Below are 27716 nucleotides of genomic sequence, written 5' to 3' on the forward strand. Positions count from 1 at the left end.
TTGTTGCTTGCTACCAGGACCAGCAGTTGCAGCAAATATTACAACTATGCCTACATGATGTAGCACACAAAATAAAGTCTCTGTTACTGAAGAAAGACATTACCAAATTGTCTATTGGTTTCATAAATATACAAATTTGAAAAACATACTGTAATATCATAAATTGAAAAGGATGGCATTTGCAAGGGAAGACTGAGTGCCATAAATTGATTTAGGTGTAGGTTGTACTTCCTTTAGTTGAGGTGACCAAAGTCCATAGTGGTGAGAACGATTGAATAGTTAATAAGAAAGACAAGTGAATCAGCCTTAAGTGGGGATATTAGAAAAGGACTGGAAATTAGTTGAGGTCACTTGGAGAACACGTAGAGTTAGGCTATGCCATAGTGAACTTTCTTGTTGGTTTATTTACTATTTTTTAACTTCTTTCTTCACTTTTCATGGTAAGTCTTCAACATGAGCTATTTAAGATGTGGAATTTTCAAATTTATATATATATATATGCAATAGGAAGAACTAGCAAAAAAAATTAAAAGCTAAGCTAATGTCTTTCCATAGGCACAAAACAAAGGGTAGTTTTTTTAAGCAAAATTTACATAACCATAATCAAAGAAGTATGTACTATAAGTTCCTAAATTCAATATGAATAAGGTGTTTTGTGTTGTTTACCTTTAAAAAAAAAAGGAAAGTAAGAAGCCCCTATTCTATTTCAGTGTCTTTAAAATGTGAAGTGTAAGCTCTAAAGTAGTCCTCACTGGAAAGTTGAAAAAAGACAAAACTGTAAACAGTGTTGCTCTTCAAACAGGAAGTCTGTGGGGATTTTTACTGTTGAACGATATATATAAACATAAATTGTATGAAGTCAACTCTTAGGTTTTAGCTTTCTCATATAAAAATGGTTAATGTAATTGAACTAATTGAAATCCAAAGTCATCTTGAAATTCATTTATTCACAATTAATATTGCCCCATCAGTAAAGAAACTTCTAACCATGCTGCAACCTAAAAACCTCTCAGACTCTGATAAGAAGGCTCCAGAAGGATGAGAAATGACTCAGTAAAACCAAGAAAGTAACTTTATGGAAAACTTTATTATAGAATACTGTAAACGAGTAAGTGTTTTCAAATATGATATTTTTTATTTGAAATCAACTTCTGGATTTTCTGGAACACTATTCCATTTTAGGAATAGACCTTTCAGCATGTGAGTTTATTAGTTATCTTTGCCCTTTAAATTATCTTCTCTCTCTCCCTCCCACAGAATTTTTTTTAGAGTTTAAATAAGATTTTATTTTTATGTGCAATCTAGATTTTAGGTACTTGCTATTGTCATTCACAAACCATTGGTAGTCATGCCAGGAAAAGAGCCTTCTCCACTAGCTGAAACTCATAGATGCTTTAGCTTGTCTCACATGGCAACGGCTGCTCTATCATGTATGTGCTTGATCATCATCCAGAAAATTTATGTCATCACCCATCAGATTTAAAGGCTATAATGTAGTACACACTTTCTAAATGTTCACTAAAACCATTTAATTTTTTTTATAAAAGGTAACTTTCATGTGAAATAACCAGTGGGTTTCATTAGAGTTAAGAAGACGATTGCTCAATTGCTCCTGTCAATTCCATGCATCACATATGTGTGTACATATATTTATACATATTCAGAACTTAATGTAATCTCTGAGACACTACTGCTGCATATACATATATGTACATGAACAATGAAATGTCTACATTTTATATTTAATTCCTTATTACTTAATTCATGTGTCATAGGTTTTAAAAATCTGATTTATTTATCTAATATTTATCTAAAATTTAAAAGAGTCTAAAGATAAAGAAACATGAAAGTCTGTGTAGGATATAATCATTTTTTCTCCTCTTATTAATAGCATTTATGGAAAGAAATAATTGGTTTGCCAGGATTCTATTAAATTGAAATGTCTCAGATGTGAAATAATGTTCTATTTATCATTTAAAATACTTAGTATTTATTGCTCTTTGTCTAAAATGAGTAGTAACTTCTCTTTAATGAACTCACATGAATTGTATGCTCACTCTCTCTGTGAGAGTATAAATTTAAAGGGAAAATCATCATTAAGGTTCCATTAATTTCACTATTTAAATGCTTATCCATGCACATAAAAAAAATAAAAAAGTCAGCAGCTCTGTATATCAAAGCATAAACCGTGAAAACTCTTCTACAAAGTGGCCTAGAGAAGCTATTCTATAAAATGGCCTAGAATAATTGGATTCATGACTTATTTTGAAAGTCTGAGCCTACTGAAACTCAGTGAAGTATATTTTTCACACTTTCCTATGAAACAACTAAATTATTCATCCATTGTTTTAAAAGTTACAAAATGCAATAATATTCATCTGTGAACTGTACCTGTTGCATTTCTTTTCAAATTTACAATAAAGTAAAACTGGAAATAATGAGATCAAAGATAAAGGGAAAACAAAAACTAAGCTAATGTGAACAATATATAGAGTTCTTTTATACCCAGAAAACAAAGGCACTTGTAGGATAAGATAATATTTGACTTTTTTCATAACTTGTGAACAAAATGTGGATAATACCTACTAATTTGTAGGAGGAGGTGAGGCAGAATGCTCATTTTCTCCATCTCTTTATCTAATACACCCAAAACCAATCAAAATCAAGTCTGATTTTAAAGATTTCCAGAAGAGATCATATCGTTTATAGTAGTGATCTAATTAGTCTTTAGTAAAAGACCATCATTGCTAAGAAATTCTTCCTGAGCTTAATTATTTTTAATATATTTACCAACTTTATGTAATTGACAGCTTTTAAAATGGCAATCTTCCTAAATGACATGAAGTAAGGACACAGTCCTCCCCCTCAAAATGGTCAGTTTCCAGTTCGAGAGATTCAGTGAATGATGTACTTCTGAGGAATACACTTGTATATGTATTGCTCTCTTGTCATAAATGGGCAGCTTCTTGCTTTCTATAGAAGTTTGTTTTTAACTTATATTAAACTGAGGTGTAGGTGTTGACCTGGAAGAATAATTAAAAAAAAAACAGATATCAAAATATGTAACTAAATATGAAACTTAAAACTAAAAATCAGACATCCGTTAAAATTATTTTCTTTCATATATATGGTTGATTTAAAGGTTCATGCGTTTTATTAGCCCTACATATTATTCTCGCACTGCTGTGTACCACAATAACACATACCCAACAGTAGTTATCTTGTGTAAGCTATGTTTGCAGAGTTGTCTAAAATAGCCTTCATTTCGAAATTCTGAGGGAATTTTTAAATTAAATTTAGAATTTCATTCTAAATGAAAATTAGCAATAAAATTAATAGCAATAAGACCTTATTGTTATTAATTATTTTTTGGTTAGGTAATACCTTTGCATATCTGGGCAAGAAATGGATTTATAATTTTATAATTTGTTTTAAGCAACTTGTTTCTAATGTATGAAATTACTTTAGCCCAGGTTCTGGTTGAATGGCATATGTTCTTATTGCATATAGTCACTCGTAACAATTTAGAAGTATTTTCAACATGCTATTTGTTTTAAGTGTGGAATTTGTGTAAAAGCAGGTCTGTGACAGTAAGTTTAAGAAATAAGCATAGAAAGATTTGTGTATCATATGAAATAGAAAAATGAATGTTCAAAGTTTTTAATTGGTGAGGCAAACATTTTTCAACTCCAAATTTTAAAAAACTATGAATTTCTTAAAAATATATATGAAAAATACTTTTTTTCATAAAAAATATAGAAACTTTACTTGAAATCAGAATATAAAGAATACCTGGAAGAAGTATTCTGAAAAAATACTGGCACACTATATAAACTTACTTAACTTTCCCATGGTAATTAAAGAAAATATACTTAGTATTAGACATTCTTAATTTAAAATCCAAAAATTTTCTTTAAAAATTTTAGCTAGAGACTGAGATGGATCAAGCCCAGAGCTGTGCCTTGGGAACTATTCAGATGGATTTTCCCAAAGTGTTGCTTAACATGTTTTGTGGTGTCACATTAAAGTAAAATCAGTGGTTGTGGAAGGTAGATTTCATGATTCAAAAATTTGCGAGCATCTGGACTGAACAAGGACATGCAGCTCCTCTAAATGAAAAACTTATTTAAACTCTGGCTGGAGAAGTAAGGGATCGATTACCCAAATTTATTGTTTGTCTGGTATCCTCTTTTCAATACTCATCTCATGTGGCTAGTCTTCTTCAGTTCACACTTCTGGATACATCAATCAGTTCTACAGACAAATTACCTGGGAGATAGATATTTTGAGTGGTTGGCTAAAAAGTTACGTTGATTTACATTTTAGAACCAGATCACAAAAACAAAGTTTGGACGATGAATTTCACATTACTGCTTTGGTTTTTGATTCATATTGTCCAAAAAACAGGCATGATATTAGACTTTATTAAATATAATATAATATCTGGGGTTAGGGAGACAAGTATCTTAGGAGAACAACTCAGTGATGTAAGTTTCATGTCTCTGAGATTAAAGGGGATCATTAAAAATTTGAGAGCTAGGCTATTTTAGAGGAGCAAAAGCCAAGAAATGTGAAACTATGAGGAAAAATTTCTTGAGGTGTCATTGTTTTGATTTTGTTTGTATACTGTATACAATCATGTCATTTAAAAATAATATTTTTTCAAATCTCTTCTGAATAGCTAACAACAATATAATTGAATGTCAGCTTGAACATGAAACATGACTTGAGGTATCTGAAGTAGGTCACTGGAAGCCTGTCAAGATCTGGAGTTAGGTGTAGCTTGGAGTTTGTGGTGCAGGGTCCCACTATGATTGTCCCAAGGGACCTTTATAAATATGGGGCTCTAATGTCCTTCCATGATTCCTATGGGTGAGGCTGAAGTCATTTAATTAAAATTAGCCCAAGGATGCATCATTTCAGGAGATAAAAACATAAAGTCCAAATAAGATACTTGGTTCAATTAGAGTAGAAAGGCAAATGGATGAGAAGTGTAGCAAGTTTCAAAGGATGTGGTCAGAAATACCAGCAAATAAATGTACTTTAAAGGTATGAGTCTATCATAAATAGTCTGTATGTCTAACTTGATATATTTCCCTGGACCCCAGCTGTTAAAGTGGCTCTCTGAACTGGACTTAAAATAATTATAAACAACTAATTTGATCTAATAGAAAGACTCAACCTGAAGTTGGACAGATTTCATCCATCTGGATCTTCTCTTTATTTACATTCTGCAACCTACTTAATTCCTGTTAGCTTCTGGTTTGCCATTGATAAAATGGATTTATCATGCAGATTATCATATGTTAAGCAAATGTATAGCTCAGCATATTATTAAATGTTTTATGGAGCAGCTTCACCTAGAATGGACTACTGAAGGAAGTTTTGGTATTCTCTTTCAAGGAAAGCTTAAAAAATTTTAACTTGAATCTAGGTAAAAATAATAGATTTTGAAAATTCAAAAATACTGGGAAATAGATTCTATTCTCACTTTTTTATTTAACATGTTTGAATGTGTCCTAAGTATTAGAGTTTTGCTTGGTAGTGGTTGTTGAGTTTTTTTGTTTTGCCTTGGTTTTGTGGTGCTTGGGATGAATCCAGGGTCATTCTCACACCACTGAGCTAGCATAGAACTACATTTCCAGTCCTTGCTTTGTTTCTTAAAGCTCTCCAGGTAATTCTGTGCAGCTGAGATTGAGGACCAGTATAATGGATTGTTAGGAAAGAGAAGTTCAGAAACTGGATTTAGTCACTTTTCAAAGCAGAGCTTCATTTTCAAATGGCAGTGAACTTTCCACACTCAGGAAAAGGAGGCTAACTTTTTTCATAGAGCTTTTTCTGTGAACTTGCAGATAGTAGTTTAGGTTTGGGGGAAGCAGAGGGTCTCTGTTGCAACTACAACTATGCTGTTCTAGTGCAAAAGCAATCGTATGTTCTATGTAAACATATGGACCTTGCTGTGTTCTGGTAAAATTTTATTTGCAAAAGAATGATGGGCAGGATTTGGCTCCTGGGCCTAAGTATGTCAACCCCTGCTTTAGAGTGTTGAAGTAAGTTAAGAAAATGTAGTTGAGAACTATCACAATAGCTTTGGAAAAGATAAATCCACATGTGAAAAGTCAAAACAGACACTGGCAAGACAGAAAAAGAGCATATGAAAATAAAATGCAATCTAGCATGAAGACCAAGGTTACCATAGACCTGGAAAGGTCATTAATGAGAAAAACCGAATGAACGAAAATGCCCTCGTGAGAGTTAGGATTCTGGCAATGAGGTTGCTACAGCCAAGTAATGAGTTGAAAATACATGAGAGGTTTGTCTGTTTTGGGCATTTATTATATTTTATTTGTTGTTTTTCACATTTTGTGGGAGGAAACATAAATGGATGGCTTGAATTTTCTGTTTACTCTCATCTAGATGTTTTGGGTTCTGGATCAATGTGTGGCATGTATTTAGCATGTTACTGCAATCCTTGTTTGTATTCAAACTAGTCTTTTTAGTTCCATCCTCAACCATCTTCTCCAGGGTTATATTCAAATAAGAACATTTTCTTTTCACATATCATGATTAAATTTAGAAAGTTTATTAAACAGTTATCGTATAGTAACTAGAAGAGAAGAGACATAGGTTTCCTATCCAGGATAACTTTCAACTTATTACTTGTTGCTCTTTCTCCTTCCTTGTCATCACTGCCGATCACTCCAGCTGCTTGCCTGGATCCTGGGGCTATTTATTTATTGAGTTATTTGTGCATATATTTCCTGGGAATTGAACCTAGGGCCTTACAATGCTAGGAAGTGCTCTACCACTGAGCTACATTGCTGGCCTTAAAGCTGCTCATTTATTTTAATCCATAAACATTACTCTTATTGATATTTTAATAACTCAAAATTTTAGTGACATCTTGGAATCAATGTATACGTTCTAAGTCAATGAATATGTGCTTTGTTTCTGTACCCCAAAGCCTATAATGAGTTGCGTTGTTTATCTTCCAATAAACACCAGCTCTTAAAATCAAGGAGATAGGATAACATTTTCTCTTTTGTTTTTGCTTCCGTCTTTCCTCTGACAAGTACTTCCAGTGGAGATTATACTTCTGGGTGAAAAAAAATCTGACCTTGTCACTATCTTACCTACTAATTTTGAGTGCCCCCAAATAATTTTTAGTCTTGTTAAAGCTCAGCATCTTTGGTGTGGCATTTAAGGGAACTGGGTATGTAAAACTTTTCCTATTCTGACCCCAAAATCTGTATCTCCCAATCATTTCTCACCACCCCTCTCTCCTTTCTGTGGCTTGCTTCTACTCCTGATGGCCAGACACAAGATGCACTATTTTAATAAGAGTTTTGTAAAAGTATCTGAATTAAGTTTAATAAAATGGAATTGGTGATGAGCTGAAAATAGCTAAAACAGGCTATTCCCGAGCTTAATAATTTATTAAGGAAAGGGACCATTTTCTTTGCAGAAAAGACCTGACTTAACTGAGAGTGAATTGCTGAAGAAGCTTACTTATAGAATACTTTTTATCTGTAGCCTTTTAAGCACATTAGATACTCTCCTGTTGGAATTGTTTAGGGAAGCCCATGAGAGAGAAGCAAGATGAACTTTGAGGCTGTGCCTAGTTCCAGGAGTTTGAGGGGGTGGTGATTGATGAGTGCATCAAAATGAGGTCAGAACCTCCATCTAGATGGAAATGCAGAGAGAAATTCAGTGAGTCTTTTACATGTCGCCTATGGATAATTCTGAAGACTTCAGTATTTTACAGCTGGACATATGAAATTATTTAAAGTGTTTCACTGGTACTTTCTGCTCTGAGCATTAGCATGCTATTATATTATCAATATCTTCACAAGATAAAGATCTGCTATTTTATCCTCATCTGCCATCAAATAACATGCATGAAATTGTAGTTATTAGAAAGATTAAAAATATGGACTAATTGAAAATTCTCAATTTGTTTGGTTTAATGATAAAATAATAATGAAGGAAGACAGTAGAGTGAAATTTCATGGTGCATTTTTGGCTACTTCATTCTCATTAAATGAAAATCCCACATGTCCACCCTATATATATTCATTTTGCTCTGTATTTTAAATTTAGGTATGTGTCTTGTGCCCTGGGCTGCCCATACGAAGGAAGTATTATACCACAAAAAGTCACAGAAGTAAGATACATCTCCAGCCTTTTTGGTTAATGGTAAAAATAATGCATATTATTTTTTTAAAGTAGGTTTTAATTTTTTAAATTTTTTTAATTTTTTACTATTTATTGGTTCTACACAACAAAGACTAAAGAGAACTGTAGAATGAAGACTGTCCCTGAAGACAGATTTGGTCACTTAATTATTTTATTTTAACACTGAGATTTACATGTTGGCTACCATGTTTCAATGTTAAATGACAGTTGACTCTTATGATTTGAGTGCTTTAAGGTGGATGGAATAGAAACTTCCGTTTCATTTTTATGTGGCATTTACATAGTGACTTTTCCCTTTTCTGATAGAATGTTGAAGCAGTTTGTATCCATACTTAAACTTGGCCTTTGTTGCTTCTCCTTTATAGTTTGGTGTCAGATCAGAATGTGAACTACTTTAGGGATTTTGTTCATTTGTGATCCTGCAGATCTTATTGTTGTGATAAAGTTTGTTTTTCCACAGCAATTTTACAGCAACAGATTACAGTCATTAGGATCTTCTTATTGAAGTTTTTTTATATTTTACTTCCTCCTTTATTTTAATGAATGTAATGCTCTTCTTGGGAATTATGTTAGGTTTCTCAGATAATTATTTGTATATGAAGCATATTAATGTGAACCTGCTGCTAAGGTTTTATGTGAGGTGTCAGAAATTTAGTAGTGTGTCACTAAAGCAATGGAGATGGCATTATTAGAAAATCCAAATTTAGACAGAATTTAAACTTTCAGTCCAACTAAAGCCACTTCTCTTTCATATACTCATTTGAACTTTTGAAACTTGCTACATATTTTTCAAATGAGAACTATCTCATCATCTAATTGAAACAAAACACTTGCACACGGAGGCATGTTATGAAAGAGATATTTATGAAATAATGACACTTAGATTTTGTAGTCCTTCACTTGCATGGGACCCTTCCAAGGTTCTGTTATTAATTTGCACAGTGCCTGGCATAAAGTAGGTACTGGGAAATTGCATGTTGAAAAAATGAATGAGTGAATGAGTACTATGTGCCAGATTTTGTAGAGTGACTTTTACACATTCTTATTTCATTTTCACAACCAAACATGCCGTTAACATTGCTATGATTAACATAAATTTTAAAAATGGCCTAACTAAGGCTTAGAAAACATACCAAAAGAAGAAATTTTGTTGTCTGTATCCTATAGATTAGGACTTAATGTCCTAATAGGTAGATCCATCACTAGCATGAATGGGGCTGATATTTAAATCAAAATCTCTCTGATTCTAGAACCCATGTCTTTGTCAAAGTATCATGCTGTCTTCATGCAAATTCACATTGTCCTTTGATAGTGACATTATTTATTGGGTTTGAAGAGAGATTGCAATTTACCTTGCACAAGTGCACTCATTTATGAGCCAAAAAAACTAGACCAGTACTCTACCAATTGAAAAGCTGAAGCTGCTACTGATATATATCTATTGAACTTTGATAACATGCCTAGAAAACTACTACTTTCCAAGTAAATTTATAATTCTTATGTTTAATTAAAGTGTTAACGCATATAAGCCTTCTATCATTGAAAGTGTGATTTATAATTTCACAATTGAACAGATAAATAGATAATCAAACAGATATGAGTCTAGACAAACCTGAATATCAGAACAGGATAATGGTAGTGATTTCATTCATTATGTAATGCTTTGAATCTAATGAGCAAGGGAAAGGACTAGAAACCTAAAGTATTTATTTCCATGGATAAAGTCATTTTAGTCGTGATTTTACCTCTAGATGATGTTTGCTGAGGAACAAGAGGGTGTGAGTCCGTTCATTTCCATTGTCTTACAAGCACTTGGTCTTTCTCAACAGGTGTCTAAGAGATTGTATGGCATGGGTTGTTATGAGGTTTCTCTGGGAGACACCATTGGAGTGGGGACTCCAGGAAGCATGAAGAGAATGTTGGAAAGTGTAATGAAAGAAATCCCACCAGGTGCTCTTGCTGTTCACTGTCATGACACTTACGGACAGGCCTTAGCAAATATCCTTACGGCCCTTCAGGTATTTTGCATTTTTGAGTTACATGTTAGCATGTGTCTCCCTATTTGTAATATAAGCATGTTAAGAGTATTTTTAAAATGGCATAACATTTATAAAGTGTTATGAGTATAATGTTTAAGCATTGCATGTTATAAAACATATTAAAATGTTAAAAATATGATTTAAATATGATGGGCATTCAGGAAGCTGTTGTAAATTCAACATGCTCTTTTTAGGGAGGTGAAGCTCTCATTGCTATTAATTTGATATGATTAAATTTGTGGATCTGTTCTTTTTAAATTATTAATTGTAGTAGAACTATGTCTGCTTGTTTCAACTCCCATTTACTCTCATAAAAATTAATAGACTGAAACATGATGGTATTTTGAGGAGTGTAAACAAAAATAGTAGAATATACTTTTGTAATTTTGAAACAAATGCTTTTTGTTATTTCATGAGCCTTGGTGATTATATATGAAGACAAAGTGCAGAATATTTTGCTTGAAATGTTTTCCTGATGTTGGCAACCCCATATTTGACAGCCTTTTTAAAAAAAAAAAATCAAGTGTATTCCATTATATGATAAAATAAAGAGATCTAGAAAGTTCCAAGATTAGGAATTGATTATTAAATTGAGTTATTTTGTTTACTTTTTGAAAAATAGATGTAAGTAGCATTTTGTGAGCAGTATGTTAAAATTAGTGTTAGTTTATTAAACACAGTTAGAAATAGACGAGTTTGATGTTCTTAGAACCCAAGATTTTGCCAATTAAATAGAAGATTGTATGAAAGCTTTTTGGTGAGGCTGAAAATCAATATGTAAAGCTTAATGTTACAACCCAGAAGTGTACAGTTGCTTGGCAAATGTTAAAAAACAATGGAAAGAACAAGCTCCACAAGAGCTTATTTTGACTTAGTAACATATGTGCATAAATCCTTATTTATCTTACGGTACCAAGTGAGGAACATTCTATGGACTTGGAGAGAAGAGAAAATGTTGTCCTATGGTATTTCAGACATGGGGATTTTTACAATTTTCCTTGTCTAGGTATTCTGGTTTCTAAAACAATAGAATAGACAACTAGTCTTCGTTTCAGGGTTTTGAATTTTAGCTACAACTGAAACAGATTAAGTGTTCCTGAGCAAGTTCCTGAAGTGGTCTTAGTCTCCCTCCCCCCACCCCTCTCTCTTTCATTCTTTTATTTCTCTTTGTAAGATGTACTTTCCATATTTGAATACTTTATTTGTGTAGCATATTTACTACTTAATGAATGGTAGTTTAGTTATTGGGGATGGAGAGTTAAACAGTGCAAAATCTGGGAACCCAAACTTTTCTTTGCGGCCTCTGTATGCCTCTTGAAAATGCCCAAATATAAAATGTATTTCCAATTCCCCATTGTGACTTTAATGCTTAAGGAAGGTCTGCCTGAGGAAGAATAATCATATGCTACATAATTATGTGTCAGTCAACCATGGTCTCATAAATTATAATGAAGCTGAAAAGCTCCTATCGCCTAGTGATGTCACAGCCATCATAATGTCCTACTGCAATGTGCTGCTCATGTGTTTATGGTGATGACCTGTAAAGGAACCTAGCAGGCTACCAGCCATTGAAAGTCTAGCACATACAGCATAGTACACACCATGTAGCACATAAAATATTGTGTACAGCACATAATACTTTATAATGATAATAAAGAACTGTTACTGGTTTATGCATTTACTATACTGTACTTTTTATTATTTCTTTTCCTGTTGATTTCAGGGGAGGATTTTTTTTTTTTGGTGGTTCTAGAGATTAGAGCCACCCAGGATCTTACGGTTCCTAGGCCCACACTCTACCATTGAACTCCACCCCTAGCCATAACATTATTTTATTTATTTTATTAATCAATTAATTTTTTTGATTTTGTGGGGCTGGAAATTGAAAATAAGGTCAGTCTATACTAAATTATAAGCCCAGTCCTTTATTTATTATTATTTTTTGAGACAGACTTTCACTAAGTTGCCCAGGCTGACCTTGAGCTGTGATCCTCCTGCCTCAGCTTCCCGAGTTGCTGGGATTTAGGTGTGTGCCACCATGCCTGGCTTCCATCAGTATTTTAGAATATGCTCCTTCTGTTTACTAAAATAATACTATAAAACAGTAATGCCATGTTATGCAAACAGTTGCCTCATAGATCCTAAGTTTACTGAGTCTCTGGGATGCATTAAGAAGCCATCTGGAGTGATCAGCCAGTGCACTATCTGATATTTACATGGTGACAGAAACACCTAATGATATCTTTCCCATATTTAAAAGATGCATGACTGTAATTGTTAAAATCAAATCTAAAGAATTATAAGGAACAATCTCCAGTAAGGAGTCTCTCTCTCTCTCTCTCTCTCTCTCTCTTTCTCACTGTGTGTGTGTGTGTGTGTGTGTGTTAAAAAGAATGTTTAAAAACCATTTGGGCAAAATGTCTTGAGGGATGGGAGGATCGTGTCCTCAGAACTGAAAGAAGACTAATGTGTTTAAAGGAAATATCAAGATCTATATGATTTACAGATTTAGTTCAATTGCATTGTCTTTGTAGATAAGAGGTGAAATCCTGGGGCACCTGAGCATCATGTTATAGCCATGCAGGGGACAAAAAACAACTGTGGGCAAAAGCAAGGCAGGGAACGTGGATGATAATCTACAGATACCTGTTATTCTGGTTGTGAGTCGGGGAGAATTACAAAGTCTCCTTTTGTACCGCATAACCTTTCATAGGCCCTCATGTGGGTTTAGGGTTCAAATTCACATTGACTGCAGAATTTGAAAGACCCAAGCATATAAATTATTTTCGGATAGGTGAGAGTCAGAACCTTCAGATTCCAAGAATGTGTCTCTTCTGAAGGAACACGTCATCAATTTAAGCAAAACTACTATTTGGATTACTGTGCGTGTGTGTGTGTGTGTGTGTGTGTGTGTGTGTGTGTGTATCAGGGGAAAGGCAGGTTTTCTACCCTTAAGCAGCTCCCGTGGAGGTTATTACAAAGCATTTGCCATTGTGTTTTCCTTTTTTCCTATATACACGAGCTGTATGTATATATGGCAGACAAGGGTACAGAGGGAGGCAAGAGCCTAGGAAAGTACTGGTATACTTTTAGCTTCATGTTACCTTGCCCCAGAGCTTAATTAATAGTCACAGTGTGCATACATGGACAAAGGGTAACAGTGACTTGTATAATAAGCAACATCACATGAAGCCAGTGAGGTCACTATCAATGAACGATTGAGAAAAAGGTCAAAAAGGAGAGATGAGCTGAGAAAACTGAAAGGTGAACAATTATAGAGTTTTTTTTTTTTTTTGTCTGTCTTCTTTTTTTTTTTTTTTGCCATCCACTCCCATATAGTTTGATTAAGACATTGATAATCTTAAAAAGAAACACACTGTTGCTTTCCTGAAACTGCATGAAACTGAGGCAATCTTTAAATGTTTTGGAATTTTAAGGTTTATTAAAGATAATTGGATGCGGTCTTGAAATGTCACAGTAAATGCCCACTTGGTGGTCCCAACCAGTACTGCCTAGGGAGAGCCCACCAGAGCCCATTTCTTATCCTTCTACCCCTCCATAATAACAACAGCAAAACAACCAGGTTCCACTTTGGAGGTGGAAGAATGTCTTGGAAAAAAACTTGCAGTGTTTAAATAGAAGGGAAGTCAGAGAAAGTCCAGCTTCATTATGAACAGGGCAGATCTTGGCTTCAGGAAGCAGTGGCCATACTTTATTTTTTAAAATGGAATCTTTGAAGTGGCTGCTAGTAAAATTGGTGGTGGATGTGGGGTGGATATCATTTGCTTTAATTTAGGGGTAGAGAAACAGTTTACAGTGTTCCAAACTGGAAGTTAATATTAAGGCAAGGAGACATGTAATAAGTGGAAACTTGGCCACAATGGTAGGAAACAAATGAGAGTTATAAATGGAACGGCCCCCTCAGTCTGGAAAGCACATACTAATCATGTAATAGAGCGATCTTTCTTGGGTTCCCAGGCTTTATTGTATTTTTTTATTACTTAAACATATGACTTATGGGACTAGAGATGGTTGTATAGAAGTCAAGAATTCATAATTGTTAGATATTATTTAATATAAATTATTCTGAGAGTATAGATTTAGGTGTGGGATATTTATAACCACCCAAAAGCAAAAGAGCAAGAAAATGAGGTGACAAAATGTACAACATTTTAGTAACAGAAGAAACATACCTGGTTCTATATTCTTGTCTCAATTTTTAATGTAAAAATTGAACTTCACTCCCTTGCATATTCCCCAAGTACCTAAGTCAAACACCAGTTAACAAATTCTTTAATCTACTTAATACTAAAAAGTTGGTCATTTTCCTTCACTACAATGATTTGAGTCTCCATAACTTGGTAAAAGCAGAATAAAACAAATGAGATCCAATACCTCAAATAACGGAACATGCTAATTGGTAGCACAGAGACAAAACAGAACAGGCAATATTAGGTTCCTCATGAAGAAATACTGTGTGCCTTTTTGTCTCTTAAACTTAATAGACTTTTAGCTAATGTGCCTTTGCTCATAATGTTTTCCATATGTTTATTATTCTTTTAGAAAGACCAAATTGTTAACCTAATTCTCACATCAAAAACATTCATTTTTCATATAGACTCTTAATAAACCACATTAAAATGCCACCAAGCAACAAATCTTTCTTCATGTAATTTGTTTTTCAGATTTCTAAAGAAGAAATTCTTTAAAAATTCCCATCACTAGCCAGATAAACTTCTCTGTTTCCCAGTTAAAATCTTGTTACAAAGGATGTGATGAGGTCTGCTTCCCAGAATTATGCAAAATTGACATGAGGTGCAGATTTTCTAGAATAATATAATGCACTTGATTAGAAGTATCTTTACTGTTACTATGATTACTACTACTACTAATGGGTAATAATAACTTTAATTATACAACTTATTTGTGAGTAGAAGTAGAATATATAAAGATTTGCATTATAAATGTGTTTTATAAATACATACATTACATGTATTTATTTCTTCACAACAACTACTAAACAATTAAATAGAAATAGATGTCTAAAAATGAAAAGAAGTTGAAAACTTTATCCCCCCACAGAGGTTTTACAAAAGCCATCATTAATTTATTTAGCAGATATATCAATCCTGAATTATATTCAGATTTTAAAAGTACTGATTCAAATTTCCTTACTGCTATAAGGAAAATTATTATCATTTATCCATATTCCCAAAGTCTTTTGGATTATGAAATATAGTCCTCACTACACAATTAATTCTTTCAACATAGTGTTCTGCAGGAAAATATTCTTGTAGAAAGATGGAATAATAAACAAGTTACCACAAAAAGGAGGGGGGGGGAGGGGAGGATAGTAGAGAGGGATAGGGGAAAGCCATTTGCTACCATGGTTGTAATTATGTCTATTTTCCTGACTTATACAAAATTGGGAGGCAATGCAGGATTTCTAGAACAAAGCTTTGTGAAAATGCAAGACATTGGTTAGATTGGTTGGATTGATGGATGTTCAAGTGATAACTAAGGTTCCTGAGTCACCGATGGCTATGAGAAAAAGATGAACACAGAACCTTACTATATATTTTTTCCAAGTGGCTAGACTGCTTACATTGGTGAGGAATGGTTAAATATTTGAGTTATTCCTTTCACTTCAGTTTGCCTCCAAATATTTTTATTAATATAAATGTCTCTCTGATTTTTTTTTGAGTGTAAGAGTAGAACAGTAGGATTTATTGAAAAATAGGAATAGAACTCTTGCAGTACAAGAGGGGACCTGATAATAGCTTTGTCCTCACAAGTGTGCCAGTCTAGGGGTTTATATAGCACTTGATTCACTCTTTTCTCTGATTTTGATAAAGGTGACCAGTCAGTTTGTTTTCAGGGGTATTCTAATTTTCATTAATTTCCATAGGAATCAGTGGATACTTGGAGAAAAGTGCTATTAAACTACATGACATTCAATTAACCAACATTTTTAAAATAACACTTATGTAAAATTATACCATAAAGAACTAAAAATGAAAGTAGTTATTCTTCATGTAAGAGGCTATAAACTTGAAACTCACCAAAAAAAGTAAATGTGTTTAGCTTGGCTCAGTGACACATGCTTAGAATCCCAGCCAGTCCTGAGGCTGAGGCAGGAAGATCACAAGTTCAACTTCAAGGTCATCCTCAGCAACTTAACAAGATCTTTTCTCAAGATAAAAACATAAAATTTAAAAGGCTGTGGTGTAGCTCACTGGTAGAACATTCCTGGGTTCAATCCCCAGTACCACCCAAAAAGAAAAGGAAAAGACAAGACAGGAAAGCAAATGTGTCTAAAACTGCTTTGCTGATTCCACATCATTTCATCCATGCTGGCCAAACAGGGAAGCATTGTAAAATTCATTACCATGTTTTTCCTATTAGTAAAAAAAAAAAAAAAAAAGTGAGCGCTGAAATTTATCAGCAGAAGGTGTTTGGGGTTTTGTTTTTCTTTTAAGTCATTGTTTTTAAAAATTGTTTTCTCCCTTGTGGGGGCTCTGATTTAAAATGGATTAGCACTCTGGGATAAGGGGATAAGTATAGGGAACTATATACCTTGTGATCTGCATTTCCAAAAGTCATAGCTCACTGGACCAAGGGAAATCTCGAATATGGATTAGACAGAATATTTTACTTGGGGTCTAGAGACTGATCAGGTCGGAGGTGGAGCACTGGATAGTAGGTGGTAGCAAAGCAAAGTGAAGGGCCATACAACTGAGAGAAATCAGATGTAGAATGTTGCTCCCTGAAATCCATTCATTTCCCACAAAGCCAAGGGTTGTGGTTTTGCTTCATTTTATTGAAATTCCCCAATGTCCTCCCAAAGGGTACTTCTGTGTTTCCCTTCAGGTTGCAAGCAAGGTTACACTGACAAGGACGTTGACTTCAGATTACCTGTAGATTATGATGTTAGAAATGTCATGTTTTTCTGGACTTCCTTTTTCTATCAAAAGAAATTGCAAGCTGCATTTTAATACCTTTTAATGAAATTTTCTATCAATTCAAAGTACATATAGTTAACCAAAGTATCCTGTTCGTTTTCTTGGAAATTTTGATTTGTGTGATCTTATGAATTCCAGAATTTAAATTCATGGGTTTCTCTTTGTTTGCACTACTAATTATACCAAATTAAACAACAATTTTGGGCCTCGGCTTTTATCATATTTAGAATCAGGAGGATAGAGTCATCTTGCTTAATCTTCATCTTTTCTAAAATTAGTTATTCTTAATTTAAAATCAATGTTTGTTGCTATTATCATCTTCAGAGAGAAAAAAAAAACTGCATCATATATTACTACCATTATTTTATTTTTAATCTAATCTTTCTGCTCCTTAGGACTAAACTTTGTCTTTTTTATTATTTGTAGGGAATAGGACTAGGAAATGTAATTCTTTCCTTGGCATAGGAAATGGAAATTTCAAAACATATTACCTTTTTGAGCATCTTTCCTGTCACTTTTGCAAATGTCTCATTACTTTAATCTTGTTTGCAGTATCTTGTTTTCTCCCAAGTACTTGTCACATCTCTCTCAACACATGTGGCTTTAATTTGGAAATCTTGTTATTATGCCCTTCTGTTTGTACAAAACACATTAAGCTTTTCATTTTCTAATTTCTTTTCATGCTTTTAAAAAATTTTATCTCTCTTCAAAGATCATATTTACAGGAAATTTTATGTACATACACTCTTGCCCTTGAATATAATGTAACATAGATCTTTTCCTTTAGAATATTGGTTCACAATTGTCCAGTTTGTTATTGAAAATCAACTCTTAATCTCATGACTGTTTTTTTATATCATGCAACTAATTAATTGTTGTATGTCCAGCCTTCACATCACACACACATACACGCACAGAGTTAGAGCCACTAATAATTATAATAACCCCAAATCAAGATGCTGTTAACTTTGTTGTATGAACAACTTTCTTATATATTGTCAAAATATTTCTATTTCTGGATTTGAGCTAAGAGGAAGTATTTACAACATTAGATCACATTGGCTCAATCTTAGGAAATTATATCTCAGTATAGAATATCAGTACCTGTAAAGATTAGATTCAACACTGAAAGACAATGGCACCTATAATAACTGTCAGAGTCAGGTTGTTGCATAGTTTTCTTGTTCAGTTTTACAGTGCTGGTTGTCGAACTTAGGACCTCATGCATGCCAGGCAAGCCCTCTGTCATTAAGCCACATTTCCAGCCTGTAGTTATATGTTTCAACTAAAGCCTTTTCAGATGGAGGATGAGTTCAATAATTGCAAGTCAAACACTTGGAATCCCCATCTGAAAGGCCCCAAACTCTTTCCATTTGCTTATAAATGTCTTTTTACTATAAGGCAGACTATTGAATGGAAATTATTTCTGTAAGTTCTGACCATTTAGAATTATTTTTAAAAATTATTTTAACCAAAAAAGATTCAATGACTCCCTTTTTTGTGATAGTCTTTCTGCTGTTAGGTATAGTGAATAATTAAAAAGCAGGATGAAATACCATCTTTTTTCTCAATAACTTTTTAAGTTATTTTATTTATTTAGTGTAGTGCTGGGGATTAAACTCAGAGCCTCACATTTGCTAAGCATGTTCTTTACCACTGCACTATACCCCAGTCCTCTTTCCTCAATAATTTCTTGATCTATCTAGTAAAATGTAGAGGGCTGAGGATATAGCTCAGTGGTACAGCACTTGCCAAGTAGGCATGAGGCAGGCCCAGGTTGTTTGATCCCTAGGACATGAAAAGACCAAAAAAAAAAAAAAAAAAAAAAAAGGTAGAAATCACTTCAAGCCACTTAGGTAAAGATCAAGTTATATTCATTCATATTACAAATTTAAGTTAGGCTGATTTTAATTTTTTTTTAAATTGTGTACTATAATAACTGTCAGAATCAAGTTATTGTTACATATTTCTCTTGTTCTTTTTTACAGTGGATGGTATTGAACTCAGGACCTCATGCATGCGAGGCAAATGGTCTACTGCTAAGCCACATCCCCAGTCCTTAGTTATATGTTTTTCCTAAAGACTTTTTAGATTAAGTGAAACTCTTTTGTAGTAACTTTTTTTTTTTTCCGAATGGGAACTGTTAACAAATTACCCAAGAAATATAAAGATCATAATAGCCTGAGCCATCCTAGTCCAAAATGTCATTTTATATTTTGATATAATCCATAGTACTGAAAATTTTCTTATCATACTTCGTAGTTTATTCTTTTTCTTTAAAAACATAAACTTTTTATGTGTTTCAATCTAACTCAAACAAGAAAATGCTCAAATACTAAGGAAGAGTCACACAAGAGTAAGTACAATTTTCCAATCTCCGAGTTTCAGGTAGGAGCAGGTAGGTTTGGGCTATGTCACATGAACCCAGGGGAGACACTGCCCCAAACCTGGGGAGTTGTGCTTTCCTTTTATATTTTATTTTTTTTTAACATTGCCTTCCTTTCTTCTTTCTTTTTTGTTTCGAACATTTAAGGTGATGGACAGTCATCTGGATATTTTTAATTGGGATGACTTGACCAATGTTTTGATTTAGGAAATGGAATATAAATTATTTGTGAAATATGAACTGGTATAATTCTGGGTGCTGCAGAGATGAACAGATGTAGAGATCAGAGACACCAAGACTAAGGAGAAGACTACTGAAGAAGTTCTGCGGTTAATGAAAAATGATGAGGGGTGCTGTGGTCAGAATGTTTGTGTACCCTTCAAATTCATATGTGCAAATGCAGTTCCTAATGTCATGGGATCAAGAAGTGAGAACATTGGGAGGTGATTAGATCCTGGAGCAGAGCCTTCATGGAGATTTATGCCCTTATTAAAAGAGGCCCTAGCTTTAAGGTCCCGAAAGAGGGCTGGGTATAAAGCTAAGTGGTAGAGCACATGCTTAGCATGTATAAAGCTTTGGTTTAATGCTCAGTGCATGCATGTGCATGCATGTGCACGTGCACACGTGCACACACACACACACACACACACACAACTGAAAGATAATTCCAAGCTTTCATCTTGGCTGCCAAAATAGTGTTGTCATTTTTAGATACCCAATAATACCATGGTCATCGTGAGGAGTTCAGAGCTGGGGTAAATCCAGAGATAGGATGGGCTCTCAGAAGTACAGTGAGAAACCAAGGGCTTGAACGACACAATAATTGGTGAGGGAGAGAAACAGCAAAAGGAAATGGAGAAGAACCACAGAAGTATGACTGCATTGCAGTGTTCCCAAGCAAGGATGTGGTTGGTACCCAGGACTGGTCAATTCTGCATGGCCTGAGACCCTGCCACTCTGCAGCATGTTTTGCACTTTGACTCCCAGTATAAATACCAATGGCAGTGGTGCATGTTGGAATATATAGTAATAAATCCCACTATTATGTGTAATTATAATGTAGCAATAAAAAATGTAATTTAAAAAAGGAGGCCTGAGGGAGTTTCTTTGCCTCTTCTTCTATGTGAGTTCACAGAGAAAAGGTTCCAGGTAGCACTCATGAACCAAACAGGCCCTGATCAGACACTGGATCTGTTGGCATGTTTGTCCTAGGCCTCCCAACCTCCAGAATTATGAGAAATTTCTGTTGTTTGTGAGCCCCCCAGTTAATGGTATTTTGTTATGACATCCTAAAAAAACTAGGACAAATTGTAAGGCAAGAGGAAGGGTATGTATAAGAAATGCTATTCAATGCAGAATCAGTGCCAGTAGGAATTGCTTGTGAGTGCAAGTAAGGTGAGGTGATAGAGAAGGTTTGGGAAGAAGAAAGAGCACAATGACTCTGAAGTTGCAAAATTAGAAAATTAGGTGGATTTCATCAGAATATTTGAACTTCCTCTGGCACTGCCAGCTTCATGAGAACAGATGTGGAACCAGCTTGCTAATGATAGTAATCCACATTTTACAAGCTGTTTGTTCCACAGGGCCATGTCCATCCTGCAGAGTTATTGCCCAGAATATTGTGGAAATAATTTCTAAGGACCTCCTCAGTCCCTTAGGCAAATAGACTTCTGGAAGGCCTGCCTGTCAAATAAAGTAGTGTATACAGTCAAACCTAAATTCTGCATTTATTATTTTATTTTTGGTTGAAACTGTTGTAGTGAGACTTACTGGTTGTTTTCTACTAATTAAATTTTTTGTTGATTTTTAAGTATTTAGAAAATATAAAAAGTACAAAGAATAAAAATTAGTGACATATAATCCTGCCACACAGGGGAAAGTGGTAGTATTAAAATATATCATTCATATTCATATATGTATGTGCATATTTATACATATATATTCATGTGAATGATGAAAATCCTGAGACACAAGTTTATTTTTCTTAATACACTGTAGACAATAAGCACTCTTATCACTATAGCTTTAGTACACATGATTTTTCTATTAAGCATAGCCTGTCATTGTATGTGTGTATGTTAAATGTTTATGTTACTTTAACCAATCCCATCTTTGATTGGGAGCATTTATTTTATTTTACTGTTCTTGTAATATAATTGTGTTGAACATTCTTTTAAGTTTTTGCTCATCTTAGAACGAAATTTACAGAATAAATAATAAGAAGAATAGAGGGTTTTTGATGTATTAGGTATGATAATTTTCTTCAGAAAGTATATTTTTACCCTATATACTATATTTATATAATATTGCTGAATTCAGCAATCTTTAACAGTAGAACTTAAAATGCATATCATATTGTTGTACAATTGTTATGCCATTTTAATTTTGTTTTGGATGTAATTTGTTACTAGTTAGGTTGAGCAATTTTTCTTGCTTGACTATTTGTATTTTATTGACAAAATGTTAATCCAGGTCTTTGCCTGCTTTTTGTGGTAGTACCTTTTCTGTTGAAGTCCTTTTTCTTAAGATCAACTTAAGTTCTTAAGATCAACTTATATGTTAGTAAGTTATCACTTGTCTCTCCCTATGTCCATACATATTGTGAAATTATTTTTCAAATTTCATTTTAGCTTGTTTTAGTGTTTATATGCTTTAAATTTGTATTTCTGCACTAATGAACTTATTCAAAAACATACTGAGTGTATACTACCTACCAAATATTTTTGTAAGCACATAAAAAAGTCCTCAGACGGTTCATATTCTTTTCAGAAGTATAGATGCTGAAAAAAATACATGATATAAAAGTGCATTTTCAATATATTAATTGATGATAAAGACAACCAAAATAATGAAAGAAAAATATACAGAAAGGGAAATTGGAAGCATGGGGAAGTGAATAGTTTAGGGAGGCAATCTTGATAAGTTGAAGCAAACACTCAAGGAGATGAGGCTGTTACTCTGTCTCACATCTGGATAAAGAGCATTCCAGATAGAGGGAATAGTTACATCAAAGATTCTAGTTCAATAAACAACCATGTGTTCAGTGTGACTGGAACTGGGTGAGTAAAGAGTGGGGAAATAGATCTTTGTAAGCCATTGTTAAGTTTGCTCCCTTATAATCTGTAGAAGATGGAGAAAAATTGCAGGGTTTTGAGCAGATCTGGATTAGTTTTGTAAAGGATCATGCTGGCTGTTCTGTTGAGACTAGACTGGAAGGGATTAAGATTGGAAATGGGAGGACAAGTTAGGATGGAGGCAATTACTATAGTTAAGGCAACAAGTGAAAATGATTTGAATAAAGGTGAATACTATCTGAGGTAATGAGAAGATTCTAGATGTATCCTGAAATTTGAATTGGTTTCAGGTTTTGAGTGGACAAAATTTGAGAGTGAAGATTAGAATTTAAATTTGGAGTATGCTATATTTGAGAAATTTATTAAACATCTAGATGAAGATGTAGAGCAGGAAGTGACACTAAGAATTGTTCTTGGGTAAGATGTCATTGCTGAAGATGTAAACTGGGAAGTACATTTGTCTCTCTGTATTCACCAGAGGTTGATTCTGGACAAAACCTTCCTGCCTCACAGATTTTAAAAATCCATGAATGCTGAAGTATCTTATTTAAATTGATGTAGTATTTGCACATAACCTACACACATCTACCATATTCCTTAAATCATCGCTAGATTACTTATTATACCTAATACAATGTAATGCTATGTAAAAATGACAAGGAAAAAGTTTATATGGTTAGTAAAGACATAGCTTTTTATTTGTTGTTGTTGTAGTTACAAGTGACAGAATTTCCCTCCTTTCATGACTAAATTGTATTCCATGATGTATATGCACCACGTTTTCTTTATTCACTTAACCACTGATGGATTCTTAGGTTGATTCTGCATTGGTTAATATAAAAATTCTTCAGGGGACATGGGAATGTAGATATCTCTTTGTCCTACAGATTTCATTTCCCTTGAATTTAAATGAGGCTTTAACATTCATATTAGTCAACTTTGTGTCACTGTGACCAATACAAACAACAGGAATAATTTATAGGAGGAAATCTTTGTTTTGGTTCATGGTTACAGAGGTTTAGTCCATGACCAGCCAACTAGATTGCACTGGTCCCAAGATGAGGTAGAACATCATGGCAGAAGGAAGATGTCAGAGGAAAGCAGCTGAAGACATGGCAGTCAGGAAACAGTGCTTGAGTTCAAGGAGTACAGGATAATATAATCCCCAAGGGCACATCCCAAGTGACCTACTTCCCCCAGTCACACTCTACCCACCTACAGTTACTATCCATTGATCCATTCAAATTAGTCATCCATAAAATGGATTAATCCACTGATTAGGTTATAGCTCTCATAGGCTAATCTTTCACCTCTGAAACTTACCGCATTGTCTCACATGTGAACTTTTGGGGATCCTCATATTTATTTTAATCAAAACACTATCATATTTTAAATCTGAAAGATTGTGTCCTATTTATCAGTACTTTTATTAAAATATTCTTGATTATTTTAATGCTTATGTTATCTAATAGAATTTAACTAAATATGTTAAAAATTCCATCCCCCAAATATTCCAAACACTAAATATATAGATTAATTTAGAGATGATTAACAAAGAAAATGCTGTCTTTCCATACTATACATTTATATATTTTTATTATGTTTATTATTTATATAAAAATGAAATTGGGGTGTTTGTTTTTTAGAAGGCCTATTCATTCGATTTCTTTCCTGTTTAAATACTGCTTCTGTTTCTCTTTCTCATTTGAACTGCATCTTTCCTGCTATTTTTTCACTCTGTCCTCTATTCATTCAGAAATCAAGTCTCTCCAAGACTAATTTTTTTCATTAAACAGAAGTATTTTTTTTAATTTCTCAGAATGTTCTTTAATTTATTTATATATAAAACATTTAAATTTGTTTATATTAAGTATACGAATACCACAAGCAATTTTGGGGTGTAACCTTTGCTTGCAGGATATGGAAAATATTTTTATGACATCAATTTCCTGAGGTAAAAATCTTGAGGTTTAAAAAGGATGGTTTGGGAATTAGGTTCCTTTCACTTTGATCTCACAGTAACTACAGATAACCAAATAAAGCTCACATTTTTCAGTAAAACGTTTTCAGTTCAGTAAACATTCTTAAAAGAAACATTTGCTTCAGTAACCCAAACCTACCATTTTCAGTTGAAGGTTCAAATTAAAAGAATAGTGTTTTTATTCTGTAAGGAAAGAAAATGTCATTTATTTTTCTATATAGACATTTTGGAACATTTCTCCTTGAAATTACACAGGACTTTGTAGATAGCAAATCTTAGTGTAAAAAGTATTAGTAACTTCTTCAGCTGTAAGAAGTGTGACAAAATTATTTTAAAAGAATACCTATAGATGAATCCATTAAAATGAAGTATTTAAAAGAAGGAAAACTTTATATATGCTAATACACAACTCAATAAAGTGATCAAGGCAATTACTAAATCTTACCTTGCTTCATTTTCCCTTATTTGCACAAAAAAAAAAAAAAGGAAAACTCCCTATGGACTGAGAGTCCCCTATGGGGAACTCTAAGACTAAGTTAATTTAAAATAATTATGATTTATGAATGTTAATATATTTGTCAATGATGTAATGATGTTTGCTTATTTAAAATCGTAGTGTCTTACTATAAAATCCAACATTGGAAGTGTGTTTTTTGTCTCAGATTCCAGGTATATGAGTTCATATGTGGCATGAGTGGGAAGATGTGACTAAGTTATAAACAAGCAGAAATGAAACCACTATTCTTAAGGAAGTTTTATGGGTGCAGAGTGTAAAATAATAATAAGAGGGAGACAGATGAAAAGGAGCCTTGCTTGAGTATTTGACTTGAAATGTGCAATTGAAAAGAGAAAGAAAGGAAATATCTCATGCCAAATATTATTATCCTTTCCCCACCCCCCAGTCTTGGTACACAAACATGGATAGGTATACATGGGTTGCCTGCTTTCTGAAATTGAGAGAATTCACATAAAACTCTGCTTTGTTGTGAATTTAATTGGAGGGCTAACTTGTCTAAAGTGATTTCACATTATTGCATGACCAAAAAAAAGAAAAAAAGAAAAAAGACTGATACTAAGTTACAGATAACCCCCAGAAATAGGTATGTCTTGTCCAGTATGCATAAACTGGCCATGCCTTAATGTCTTAGATCTAATTCACATCTTCTATCCCACTTACCTGTCTTACCCCTGCAAGAATTTCAGTTTTAGGATCCTGCTCTAAATCTTCATTTGAGTTTTAGGAACCCATCTAAATCTTCAACAGAAGAGATGGTGGTAGTGGGAATAGGAAATGGTAAATGCATAAACAAAATCCTAGACTCCTTAGTAATCCTGAATCCAATTAGAAAGATGGCCACCTGTAGTAAGCAGATGCATCCTAAATTCAGTTAGTAGAAAGTGGGGCTTAAAATGAATCCTGTTGAATTGTGGTAAGCTACAGTGAGGAAAAACTACTGCTACACACATGCACATTAGTCATTATCTTACTGATTATAATTTTAACCTTCAGACCTCCATAAACTGGTATAGTCTCTTTTTTTATTTTGAAAGTCACTAAATGTCTACAAATGAGTGTCTACATTGTACTAACCTGTTGTGTCAATAAAATAATTCTTTAGAAAATTGGTAAAAAGGAAGTAAAAAGAAAGTAAAGGATTATTTTGAGAATTGCTTGTGGCTCCATAGACAAAATGTGTAGGAGGAGTATGGCAAAGGGTTAGTAATTTCACGGTCAATGAAAATGATTCAGAAACTCATTAAACCTGCCCAGATTTTATTAAGACCTGATATTTCAAATAAACCACACATATCTCAGGATGTACTATAATGCAAACACCTAAGCAACTTCCAAATATAAGCATGCTAGAAGGAAAAGTCTGCAGTTTATATGTATCTGATGTCTGGCTTTCAACGGAAGATAGACTCACAGCAAAGGCTCCCATGAAGAATGTGCAAAGAACTTCCCTGTTACATAGTAAATGATCCATCTATAATGCCCAAGCCTGGTGAGGGTGCTCCCTGTGTCCATATACTTGGTCTTGTCAGCTGCAAAATCTGAGTGTCAGTGAGGATCTGAGATCCCTGAAAGCTTTGACTTCAGATCAAAACCACTTAAAACTAGACCTGGTTAACTTCATTGTCAGAGTACAGGCAAAACAAAACAAAACAAAACCAAAACACCACACAACCAATTAAGAGGCAGAAGGACATTAAGAACCTTGATCTTCGAGGTGATGATTTCTTATCCAAGATATTTAAACAGGGCATCATGGTGGGCTCCTGTAATCCTGACAGCTCAGGAGGCTGATGCAGAAGGATTGCAAACTCGAGACTAATCTCAGTTATTTAATGAGGCCCTAAGGAACTTAATGAGACCGTGTCTCCAAATAAAAAATAAAAAATCCTGGGGATGTGGTTCAACAACCTTGAGTTCAATCTCCAATATCAAACAAAAAAAAAAAAAAAGAAAAAAAGAGAAAGAATGAATTAATCTATTTATCCAAAAATAAATTGATATTTAATTCATATGAAATTCTCATTTAGCCAATACAGTGCCATGTGAGAATAGCCTAAATTAAAATTAGTTTAATAATAATTTAGTTGAACAAGAAGTCCACTTCAGTGGACTAGATAAATAAAATGTGGTGTATATACAAAATGGAATATTACTCAGCCATAAAGAAGAATGAGATTTAAGCATTTGCTAGTGAACAGATAAATTGGAGAATTTCATGCTAAGTGAAATAAGCCAGTCCCCAAAATTCAAAGGCCAAATGTTCTCTCTGATATGCAGATGCTAACTCATAACAAGGGATAATAGGAAGGGAACATATAGAAATTCATAGGATTAGACAAAGGTGAATGAAAGGAAGGGAGGCGGTGGGAATAGCAAAGACAATAGAATGAATCTGACATAACTTTTCTATGCTGATATATGAATACATGACCAGTGTAATTCCACATCATGTGCAACCACAAGAATGGGATCAAAATTGTAATGGGTTGCACCTGTGGATATATAATATGTCGAAATATACCCTGCTATCATGTATATCTAAAAACAAGTACAAAAAAGTC

General features: G+C 33.7%; 1 protein-coding gene across 2 annotated transcripts in view; it reads left to right on the plus strand.

The window, feature by feature from the left end:
* Positions 1–27716, plus strand: part of HMGCLL1 (3-hydroxy-3-methylglutaryl-CoA lyase like 1) — a 189085-nt gene that overhangs the window by 105908 nt on the left and 55461 nt on the right. For both annotated transcript variants that reach the window (XM_079148680.1, XM_079148681.1), the window contains 2 exons: positions 8101–8164; positions 10026–10214. In XM_079148680.1, the coding sequence (XP_079004806.1) occupies positions 8101–8164; positions 10026–10214 (253 nt within the window). The remainder of the gene's footprint in view (positions 1–8100; positions 8165–10025; positions 10215–27716) is intronic.

This window comes from Sciurus vulgaris (assembly GCF_902686455.1).
Source record: "Sciurus vulgaris genome assembly, chromosome: 7".
In the NCBI taxonomy this organism is placed as follows: domain Eukaryota; kingdom Metazoa; phylum Chordata; class Mammalia; order Rodentia; family Sciuridae; genus Sciurus; species Sciurus vulgaris.